General features: G+C 39.6%; 1 gene segment (V, D, J or C); it reads left to right on the top strand.

The window, feature by feature from the left end:
- The window catches only part of LOC103692734 (Ig heavy chain V region 3-like), a 41301-nt gene extending 33310 nt beyond the window's left edge, over positions 1 to 7991 (top strand). Inside the window, 2 exon segments of the V gene segment in view lie at positions 6613 to 6771; positions 7848 to 7991. Of these exon segments, the coding sequence occupies positions 6613 to 6771; positions 7848 to 7903 (215 nt within the window).
- Positions 7992 to 12020: the final 4029 nt, after the last annotated feature.

Raw genomic sequence — 12020 nt, 5'->3', positions numbered from 1 at the left:
TGCTTGGTTAAAGTCAAACCGAGGTACTTTATATTATTTGGGTCTATTATGAAGGGTGTTGTTTCCCTAATTTCTTTCTCGGCTTGTTTCTCTTTTGTGCAGAGGAAGGCTACTGATTTATTTGAGTTAATTTTATACCCAGCCACTTTCCTGAAGTTGTTTATCAGCTTTAGTAGTTCTCTGGTGGAACTTTTGGGATCACTTAAATATACTATCATATCATCTGCAAATAGTGATATTTTGACTTCTTCTTTACCGATCTGTATCCCCTTGACCTCCTTTTGTTGTCTGATTGCTCTGGCTAGAACTTCAAGGACTATATTGAATAAGTAGGGAGAGAGTGGGCAGCCTTGTCTAGTCCCTGATTTTAGTGGGATTGCTTCAAGTTTCTCTCGATTTAGTTTAATGTTAGCTACTGGTTTGCTGTATATGGCTTTTACTATGTTTAGGTATGGGCCTTGAATTCCTATTCTTTCCAGGACTTTTATCATGAAGCGGTGTTGAATTTTGTCAAATGCTTTCTCAGCATGTAATGAAATGATCATGTGGTTTTATTCTTTCAGTTTGTTTATATAATGGATCACGTTGATGGTTTTCCGTATATTAAACCATCCCTGCATGCCTGGGATGAAGCCTACTTGATCATGGTGGATGATTGTTTTGATGTGCTCTTGAATTCGGTTTGCCAGAATTTTATTGAGTATTTTTGCGTCGATATTCATAAAGGAAATTGGACTGAAGTTCTCTTTCTTTGTTGGGTCTTTGTGTGGTTTAGATATAAGTGGAATTGTGGCTTCATAGAAGGAATTTGATAGTGTTCCATCTGTTTCAATTTTGTGGAATAATTTGGATAGTATTGGTATGAGGTCTTCTATGAATGTCTGATAGAATTCTGCATTGAACCTGTCTGGACTTGAGCTCTTTTTGGTTGGGTGACCTTTAATGACTGCTTCTATTTCATTAGGAGTTATGGGGTTGTTTAAATGGTTTGTCTGTTCCTAATTTAACTTCAATACCTGGTATCTGTCCAGGAAGTTGTCCATTTCCTGCAGATTTTCAAGTTTTGCTGAATATAGGCTTTTGTAGTAGGATCTGATGATATTTTGAATTTCCTCTGATTCTGTAGTTATGTCTCCCTTGTCCTTTCTGATTTTGTTAATTTGGACACACTGTCTCCTCTGGTTAGTCTGGCTAATGGTTCATCTATAGTGTTGATTTTCTCAAAAAACCAACTTTTGGTTCTGTTGATTCTTTCTATGGTCCTTTTTGTTTCTACTTGGTTGATTTGAGCTCTGAGTTTGATTATTTCCTCCCTTCTACTCCTCCTGGGTGTATTTGCTTCTTTTTGTTCTAGAGCTTTTAGGTGTGCTGTCAAGCTGCTGACATATGCTCTCTCCTGTTTCGTTCTGCAGGCACTCAGAGCTATGAGTTTTCCTCTTAGCACAGCTTTCATTGTGTCCCATAAGTTTGGGTATGTTGTACCTTCATTTTCACTAAATTCTAAGAAGTCTTTAGTTTCTTTGTTTATTTCTTCCTTGACCAGATTATCATTGAGTAGAGCATTGTTCAATTTCCACGTATATGTGGGCATTCTTCCCTTATTGTTATTGAAGACCAGTTTTAGGCCGTGGTGGTCCGATAGCACGCATGGGATTATTTCTATCTTTCTGTACCTGTTGAGGCCCGTTTTTTGACCAATTATATGGTCAATTTTGGAGAAAGTACCATGAGAAGTTGAGAAGAAGGTATATCCTTTTGCTTTAGGATAGAATGTTCTATAAATATCCGTTACGTCCATTTGGCTCATGACTTCTCTTAGTCTGTCTACATCTCTGTTTAATTTCTGTTTCCATGATCTGTCCATTGATGAGAGTTGGGTGTTGAAATCTCCCACTATTATTGTGTGAGGTGCAATGTGTGTTTTGAGCTTTAGTAAGGTTTCTTTTACGTATGTAGGTGCCCTTGTATTTGGGGCATAGATGTTTAGGATTGAGAGTTTGTCTTGGTGGATTTTTCCTTTGATGAATATGAAGTGTCCTTCCTTATCTTTTTTGATGACTTTTAGTTGAAAATTGATTTTATTTGATATGAGAATGGCGACTCCAGCTTGCTTCTTCTGACCATTTGCTTGGAAAGTTGTTTTCCAGCCTTTTACTCTGAGGTAGTGTCTGTCTTTGTCTCTGAGGTGTGTTTCCTGTAGGCAGCAGAATGCAGGGTCCTTGTTGCATATCCAGTTTGTTAATCTATTTCTTTTTATTGGGGAATTGAGGCCATTGATGTTGAGAGATATTAAGGAATAGTGATTATTGCTTCTATTCATATTTGGATGTGAGGTTATGTTTGTGTGCTTTCATTCTCTTTGTTTTGTTGCCAAGACGATTAATTTCTTGCTTCTTCTAGGGTATAGCTTGCCTCCTTATGTTGGGCTTTACCATTTATTATCCTTTGTAGTGCTGGATTTGTAGAAAGATATTGTGTAAATTTGGTTTTGTCATGGAATATCTTGGTTTCTCCATCTATGTTTATTGAGAGTTTTGAAGAATACAGTAACCTGGGCTGGCATTTTTGTTCTCTTAGGGTCTGTATGACATCAGTTCAGGATCTTCTGGCCTTCATAGTTTCTGGCGAGAAGTCTGGTGTGATTCTGATAGGTCTGCCTTTATATGTTACTTGACCTTTTTCCGTTACTGCTTTTAATATTCTTTCTTTATTTTGTGCGTTTGGTGTTTTGACAATTATGTGACGGGAGTTGTTTCTTTTCTGGTCCAATCTATTTGGAGTTCTGTAGGCTTCTTGTATGCCTATGGGTATCTCTTTTTTTAGGTTAGGGAAGTTTTCTTCTATGATTTTGTTGAAGATATTTACTGGTCCTTTGAGCTGGGAGTCTTCACTCTCTTCTATACCTATTATCCTTAGGTTTGATCTTCTCATTGAGTCCTGGATTTCCTGTATGTTTTGGACCAGTAGCCTTTTCTGCTTTACATTACCTTTGACAGTTGAGTCAATGATTTCTATGGAATGTTCTGCTCCTGAGATTCTCTCTTCCATCTTGTATTCTGTTGGTGAAGGTTGTATCTACAGCTCCTTGTCTCTTCTTTTGGTTTTCTATATCCAGGGTTGTTTCCATGTGTTCTTTCTTGATTGCTTCTATTTCCATTTTTAATTCCTTCAACTGTTTGATTGTGTTTTCCTGGAATTCTTTCAGGGATTTTTGTGTCTCCTCTCTATGGGCTTCTACTTGTTTATTTATGTTTTCCTGGAATTCTTTCAGGGATTTTTGCGATTCCTTTCTGTAGGCTTCTACTTGTTTATTAATGTTTTCCTGTGTTTCTCTAAGGGAGTTCTTCACGTCTTTCTTGAAGTCCTCCAGCATCATGATCAAATATGATTTTGAAACTAGATCTTGCTTTTCTGGTGTGTTTGGATATTCCATGTTTGTTTTGGTGGGAGAATTGGGCTCCGATGATGGCATGTAGTCTTGGTTTCTGTTGCTTGGGTTCCTGCGCTTGCCTCTCGCCATCAGATTATCTCTAGTGTTACTTTGTTCTGCTATTTCTGACAGTGGCTAGACTGTCCTATAAGCCTGTGTGTCAGGAGTGCTGTAGACCTGTTTTCCTCTCTTTCAGTCAGTTATGGGGACAGAGTGTTCTGCTTTCGGGCGTGTAGTTTTTCCTCTCTACAGGTCTTCAGCTGTTCCTGTGGGCCTGTGCCTTGAGTTCACCAGGCAGGTCACTTGCAGCAGAAAAGTTGGTCTTACCTGTGGTCCTGAGGTTCTAGTTCGCTTGCGGGGTGCTGTCTACGGGCTCTCTGCAGTGGCAGCAACCAGGAAGATCTGCGCCGCCCCTTCTGGGAGCTTCAGTGCACCAGGGTTCCAGATGGCCTTTGGTGTTTTCCTCTGGCGTCTGAGATGTGTGTGCGGAGTGCAGTCTCTTCTGGTTTCCCAGGGGTGTCTGCCTCTCTGAAGGTTTAGCTCTCCCTCCCACGGGATTTGGGTGCTGAGAATTGTTTATCCGGTTTGTTTCCTTCAGGTTCTGGAGGTTTCTCAGGCAGGGGTCCTGCCGCTCCTGGGCCCTCCCCCACGGGAGCCCAGAGGCCTTATCGAGGGGTTTATTTTTAATTGGCCAGGATATAATGGGAGATCGTAAGGAGTGTTATTTATTTATTTATTTATTTATTTATTTATTTATTTATTTATTCATTTGCTTATTTTTCTATCTCTCCATCCATCAATCTATTCACTCACTCATTCATTCATTCATCCATTCATTTTTTATCCTTATTTGTTTCCCTTAAATAGTCCATCCTTCTGTTCTGCTCTCCTGTCCTCTGAGAGGATGATGCCATATTGGCTATACCCCAACCCTGCTGCATCCACTCTCTGTAGGCTTTTGGGGATCCTCTCCTACTGAGTCCAGGCACGGCAGTCTGGGCCTGGGAATACATTCTACACATAGGCAACTGCTTTAGGCATAACCCCCACTCCAGTTGTTGGGGGCAACAAAGAAGGCTGAACTGTATATGTGCTACATATGTGCTAGGGACCTAGGTCCAGCCCATGTGTGCTGTTTGGTTGGTGACTCAGTCTCTGAGAGCCCCTGTAACTATTGAATGATTCTCATTGCAAATCTCTAGGATTCAGATCTTTGTCTGGTTGGTCCTTTTAATTTTTTCTAGTCAGAATGTTCACTAATTATCCACTCTTGTTAATACAGGCTTATTATAGCAGTATGTTCAAAATGTTTTCAGCTCTTAACAGTCAGCCAGGTCCTGAGCTGCTGTAGCATTCCAGTTATTTATGTCAACATGCTCAGTCTTGAGTATAGTTATTGTGTAAATCTTTTTACTTTGTCTATTATACAATATAGCCTGAGTGATTTACACTCTGAACACAGATTTTCTGCCCCAGGTGTAGCCTATTGAGGATAGAATCGAAGTTATTGTCTCCTGTCACTACCTTTTTAGAAAGGAAACTTCAAGAGCTGGTTCCAAATGCCACCAAGGAGGAACCTGGTTTTGGGAGCGATACTGTAGTAATACTAGCACAATGTCAAATCTCTGACGAATAAGTCATTATCCACATGTAATCTCGATCCATTTTTCCCTTCAGCTGAGTTCCATGAACACTGAATTTACAGGGATACATTATTTCTGAAGCCAGACTTCAGTGTAAACCATCTAAAACCTAGCTATGTGGAAGTTCATGGACAGCAGGGGGTGCAATGAGGCTGATAATCCCCATAGATAGATGAGGAGGGTGTGGAGGGGACTCTGTCTCTTTTGTGGTTTCCTTTCTTAAGTGTATTAACTGATCTGGCCTGCTGTGATTGTCATATTCGAATAACATGATGATTCTTTGTGAAACACTTCACAGAAATTTTTTCATGAAATTCTATGTTCAGGAATTGAACTATTCTTAGTGAAGAAACAAACTCTCAGTATCTATATTTACCAGTACAACACACACACACACACACACACACACACACACACACACACACACACACACACACAATTTAAACCAGTTAAAATTACCATAGTGGAGATCTTGAAATGGCTGAGTAAGTAAAGATATCTTCTGTTAATCCTACCAATATCCAGGAAATCTCTTGGAGTTGAGTTAGGCAAGTTGTCCCCACAGGTGAATGTATCCACTTTGGTGCATATCTCATCACAAAATAATGTAAGGTATTAAAAAATAATATGTTACAACATGGATCGGGAGGAAACCTTGAGGGCCCACAAGCTGAATGTCTTTTGACATTTGATGACTGATGGGTAAAATATATTCACTTTTTTGGGGGAAGATTTCTGGATATTCACTATTTACAAGTGATGACTCTATGTGTATATGCATAGTACAATATTTTTAGTCATTGTAGTGAGTTTTGAAATATATAACATGTTGGAGAGGCAGCTATTAGTTCCATATATCTGAAAGAAGGCAGTAAATTCTAAAAAAAAAATAGCCATTTTTGGAGTATCCCACCATTTTCTTCTTCTTCTTCTTCTTCTTCTTCTTCTTCTTCTTCTTCTTCTTCTTCTTCTTCTTCTTCTTCTTCTTCTTCTTCTTCTTCATCATCATCATCATCATCATCATCATCATCATCACAACAACAACCATCTGTAGAGCAACCTGATGGCATTGTGCCACAGTGGAGCAAAAGAACCATGCCAAAAATCTTTTGAGAGCTTAATATGTAAAGTTACATCCACAGATTCTGCTCAGAGTGCAAGTGTGTAGGATGCATTTCCTCAGAGAGGATTAGGACTTGTACCTGAGCGTCCTGTGGCCTGACCCATGTGCCTTTACTCCCTCTCCGCCAATTCTTCTGCAGCTGGACTAGGTTATTATGTAAGAAGTCCCCTGTTCATTAATATGCAAATTACCTGAGTATATGATTGTAAATACAGGTTTGTCCACACCCTGAAAACAACCTATGATTAGTGTCGTCTCCACAGTCTCTGAACACACAGACACTACTCATGGAATTGTGCTGGGCTTTTCTCTTTTTCCTGTCAGTAACTGATGGTAAGAGGCTCTCCATTTCCCAATCTGAAGAGGAGACAGGGCGTGAGGTGAAAATTACATCCATGCTGCCTTTCTCTACACAGGTGTCTTCTCCCAGGTCCAGTTGCAGCAGTCTGGAGCTGAGCTGGTGAAGCCTGGGTCTTCGGTGAAACTGTCCTGCAAGGCTTCTGGCTACACCTTCACTGAATATGATATTGACTGGGTAAAGCAGAGGCCTGGACAGGGCCTGGAATGGATTGGAGGTATTAATACGGAAAATGGTGATACTGACTACAATGAGAAGTTTAAAGGCAGGGCCACACTGACTGCAGACACATCCTCCAACACAGCCTACATGGAACTCAGCAGATTGACATCTGAGGACTCTGCAGTCTATAACTGTGCACAGTGTTGTAACCACATCCTGAATGTGTCAAAAAACATGGAGGAGCAGCAAGCTTCCATGGTACTGAGATGACAGAAAAGTCTAATCTGTAGACTTGCTCAGTTATAGTAAAGTTGAATGCTCATTTATTGCCTCCTCCTCACGGTCCTGTAGTGCCTTTGTCATCTTTATAAATGAACATCTATGAATAAAGAGGTGCTATTTGGATAACCCTACAATCCAACATACCTTGTGAATCACTTCACCAGTTCACACTTCCATTGGCATGTTTCTTATTAAATAAAACAATATAAAGTGTAAAGTATGGTGATGCATGTTAAAAATATCACAGGATACTGGGAAACCAGGATTTGTAATTGTTGGAAATAATGTATGATATAAATTTGACCTATAAAATCTAACATAGGAAAGCAAACACTCTTTCATAATCTCAATGACCTCAGGGGTGTTGTTTTCTCTTGTCCTGTGTTCCAGAAGAAATTCCAGTCTCTTAGAATGCAAGAAATATTTATCAGAATGCACAGACATGCAAATTTAATTCCTGTACATTGGTCAAAATATCATTAAGTCACTTTTCATTGAACTCCTTTATCAACACAATGTATGTACCTGTTAATAGAGGTAGGGTCTAAGATTATACATAAATGTTTGATCTCATATTCACTTCATTTCCAGTCTCAGTAATCATCCCTGCATTCACTCTTCTCTTTAGAACATGGACGTATACTGATATAGCATCCACTCTCAGAGTCGACTGTATACTTATTGCCCAACTTTGTTCTATGCAATATTTGGGAACTTGTGTGTGTCTCCATCCATGTAGGTTTCTTGTGTTTTTTTTTAAGTAAATTTTTCTTCTGTTTGTTTGTTCTATTTCCATTTGTTTGCTTTTATTTTTAAGGTATTTATATTCTATATGTTTTCTAATTTTAGGAACAGAGTACAACTGGGAGAAGATTGAGAAGGTGTTGGGGAATGGAAACCAGTAATCAGAATACATTGCATGACGAAATCTATTTTCAATAAGCTTTAGGAAAAAGAACTGTAACATATTAATAAAGAGAACTTTCTGATAAATATCTGTTGTGTAAATTTCTCATATGCTCAAAAGTCTCATGTCTTTGTTTAAATCTTTAAACCATGTTGAAAAGGCAGGACTGAAAGGATTTACCATGAAGCACGTGTAAAAACTGTAATGTTTAGGTATAAAGAATTATGTAAGTAAAATGTTTGGGTTTTAGTGTATCTCAGTCTCTCTCTCTCTCTCTCTCTCTCTCTCTCTCTCTCTCTCTCTCTCTCTCTCCCACTCTCTATTTCTGTGTGTGTGCATAGTTGTGTGTTTGTGTTTGTGTATGTATTTTAAGTTTGAAGTTTTCTATTATTCATCTCTAAGGGCACAGAATAATTTTCCTAGGAAAGTTTTCTTTATTGAGGTCATCCCTGCAAGTGTCATAGAGGGAAACAAACCATGTGCAGACAATAATGAGAATGTGGTGCCGATTGCCTTGTCAACCTGGAGTGGACTTTGAGGAGTCTGAGAACAGAATGTTCATTGTAGGTATATTTCAACATAATAAGAGAATTTGGAAAAGGGTCTGTGGGCAGCACCAACTTGCATAATCATTCCAAATAGAGTTGAACAGTAAAGGTTAAGGTATGGCCATATAGAAACTTTTTACGAAATTCTTGTGACTATGCGTGTAGTTCTATTGCTACAGCCTAGAGTCTAGTGTGGTCTCTGACCAACAGCATGCATCTCAGAAAGTATATGTGACACTTTCCTTAGGACAGGTAATAGTCTAATGATGGAAGAGTCTGGGATAATCATTCTGGGTAATTAGGATGAGTTCTGTTCCCACAAATAGCCAAAAAAAAAAAAATCACCAGTTTCTTAAGGACCTCCACTCTCAGCTTTCTGAATTGAGCAGATATTTGATTTTTTTTCTCCTTCCTTGAGCAGACCTCCCTATGCGACTAAAATTCCTGTAATAAAAACAGAGGGATACGGGAGTAAAATAAGAAAGATTGATAAATGGAATTGAACCAAAAATCCAGACGAGGTAAACCCATAAAACTTTGCTTCTCTGTGAGTACCAGGCCCTCATGCCCTCCTCAATCTTCATGTCAATGTCACCATTACTAATGACAATTACTTGTTGCATGTGTCAGTGAAAGAAAAACATCTGAATAAATTAGCTGTGCAGAACTTGAGGAACAGGTGTGTAGGGCTCTGGCACCCGGGGCTCTCCCACTGAGATCTTTCACCTGATTGGGTGCATGGGTTAGGGCAAGGGGAGAGAACTCAGGCAGGGAGGGGGAACTGCTTCTACTGCCCCAGTTGCAGGCTCTGCTCCCTTTAGCTGCTGCCTACTGCTTTGTTTGCTGGGGCTGAGCCAGCAGGGGACTGACTAGCTGGCAAGGGGTGCAGCAAAGCTTGGGGAGCGGATCATTTCTGGGACAGCAGATCTCTTTCCCAAGTGGGGGTCTTTGCCAAATGGCAGTGTTACAGCTTTTATGACGGAAGCTCTCAGATGATGGAATAGTTCCTGCACACCTTTAATTCTGAACAGGACACATAAATACAGTTTTTTTTTTTGGATGGGTCAGTGACTGACAGCAGGTACTTCCTATTTGTTTGGCCTGAGAGCTTGGGAAGACCTCATATACATATTTGGAGGCATGGTTCTCTTTATATGACTGATCTATCTGATCCTACAAGACCTGTAGTCACATCTTCTCCTCTGGAGGAGGTGCTTAGGGTGTTGTCTTGAGCCTATGTAACCTGTGGTCAAATCCTGACCTGTGGAGGAGGGCTTTGGGGTGTTGCCTTCTGTGACTGATCTGTTTTGGGCCTATGTAACCTGTGGTCACATTCTCACCTGTGGAGGAGGGTCTTGAGGTATTGCCCTACATGACTGGTCTGCCCAAATCCTCTCAACAGTGGTCTTTGGGAGGGGCACAGGTACATTAGACCCTGATATTATGAGATACTGGGAATGTACCTGCTGATCCTTTTAGTGTCTCCTAGGAATTCGACCTATCTAGATTAGAAATCAGGGTGCCTTTCACTGCCTCCTGTCACACAATCCCTCCCTTTACTTTTTTAAATGAGAGGTGTCATTTGTAGTGAATATTTTGGGTGGAATTGAAGTATCAAAAAAAAAAACCCACTAAATAGGCAGGAGGGGTAGGGCAATTAAGCAAGGGATGAGGGTGGGGTTAGGAGGATAAAGGATCATTGAATGAAATAATTGTTGCATGGTTTGTATGGTTTGAGGGTATTAACATTGGTTTTAAACAACACTAGATTAATCTAGCTAGACATCATGTTTTCCTTACTATCAGGTAATTTTCCCCAAGTTCAGTAGCCATTTGGATTTGGAACGAGAGTTCATCTGTAGCTGTAAGGTTTCAAGTCTGTAGGTCTCAGTTGCCATCTGTGGATTTCAGTGTGTGTCTCGGGGAGTCATCAGACAGATGAGTGTCTGGATAAAGCAACTTTCTTGTCCCAGGTTAGCATGGGGTGGGGACATCCTTGTGGAGAATGGGGGTTGGAGGAGGAGATATGGGATGTGCAGCAGTTGGGGGGAGAAAGGGTTCAGACAGGGATAAAATCTGGAGTGTAAAAATAAGTAAATTTAAAAAAGAGTTATTTTTTTAAGCATTCATTGAAACACATATCTGTGACAAAGACTTAAGTTTCCCAGTGCTTATTTAAGCAAAGATTCCCCCAGTAATTATTTAAGCATAAAGAGTTAAGTTGTCAGAGCTTATTGAAATACAGGGCAGTTAAGTTCTTGGTGTTTAATAGAGCACTGAGAGTTATAGAGAAAAGAAGCCAGTGGTTTTCAGGCACAGAATAAGCCAGAGAGTGTTAAGATTCCAGAAGCCATTAGCAACTATCCCCCAGTACAGTTAGAGCTTGTTACAAGACCAGAGGACATCATTCTCTTATTTAACTCTCCTCAGCTCCAAATCTCCAAAGGCTAGGGTAGCCTTCAGCAATATTTATGCTATTTATGTAAATTAAAAAAACTCCAGAAGAAAACTAGTTGTCATGTGTGATGTGTGCTCAGGAAAGAGCAAGGAACATGTGAATATAACCCTTACAGGGGATGAATAAAAGTACTTTGGATAAGTCATTGAGTTTTTGGATTAGATCTAGTGAGAGCTTTTTAGCTGCAATCACAGGCTCATGTGTACCAACTTGAAATAATAATATGGGAAGTTTCAATCTTTATGAGACTTATGTCTTCTGAGAGACAGGGTATTTCCTTATGATCAGGTTTCTAGCCTGATCAGTTCAAGGGCCAAATGTTGACTCCAGTGTGGCCAGGGTCCACAAAGCAAGAGGAGCTTTGTTTCTAGTGGTATTTGATGTCAATATCAGTGTGCAAAATGTCACTTCAGAAACTGGTGTCTATATTTCTGTGATCCTAGATACCTTTGGGCCTTGTATCACTAATCACAGACTCCTTCTAATAGATGAACTTCAGATGGTATGAAGTTTGCTATTCTGACTCCAGCAGGCTCATAGTGTTCAGGGACGATCAAATTTAACACCACCTACTTACTAAGTGTATAGCCCCAACCTTAGTCATTTTGATACATAATCAACATAAATTCAACAACTTTTTTGAAAGTCAACACAATGTTCACCAGTCCTTACAGCTGAACTTCATGTACATGTTTCTCTAAGAAGAGACACAGAAACCAAAACATCACACAAAGTTCTGAAGAAGATGCGAAAACAAGTGCACTTCAAGAGATTTATAAAGTACAAGGAAATAATATGAAAACTACAACAGAACCATTACCTGACACAATACAAACATGCCAGTTCCTATCTGAGGGAATTCAAAATTATGGAAGAGGTAAATGTCTCAGAAAGTATTTGGAGTCTGAATATTCAAAAGAACTAATAATGACACTGAGGAGCCAAACATAAATTTACATATATGCATAAATTTACAGAATCTTTTCAAGATCTTGACAAGGCAGTCTTCAAAGTGAATTCAACACTTAATAAATTGGAGGGCAAAGCTCAGAGTGTGGAGGAAAACATAGCAAGGAGATTAAGACCTTGAAAATTATAAAAAAGTGCGT

The sequence above is a fragment of the Rattus norvegicus genome, chromosome 6 (assembly GCF_036323735.1).
Source record: "Rattus norvegicus strain BN/NHsdMcwi chromosome 6, GRCr8, whole genome shotgun sequence".
NCBI lineage: Eukaryota > Metazoa > Chordata > Mammalia > Rodentia > Muridae > Rattus > Rattus norvegicus.
The sequence above is the reverse complement of the archived record's forward strand: the minus strand, read 5'-3'. Positions and strand labels throughout refer to the sequence as shown.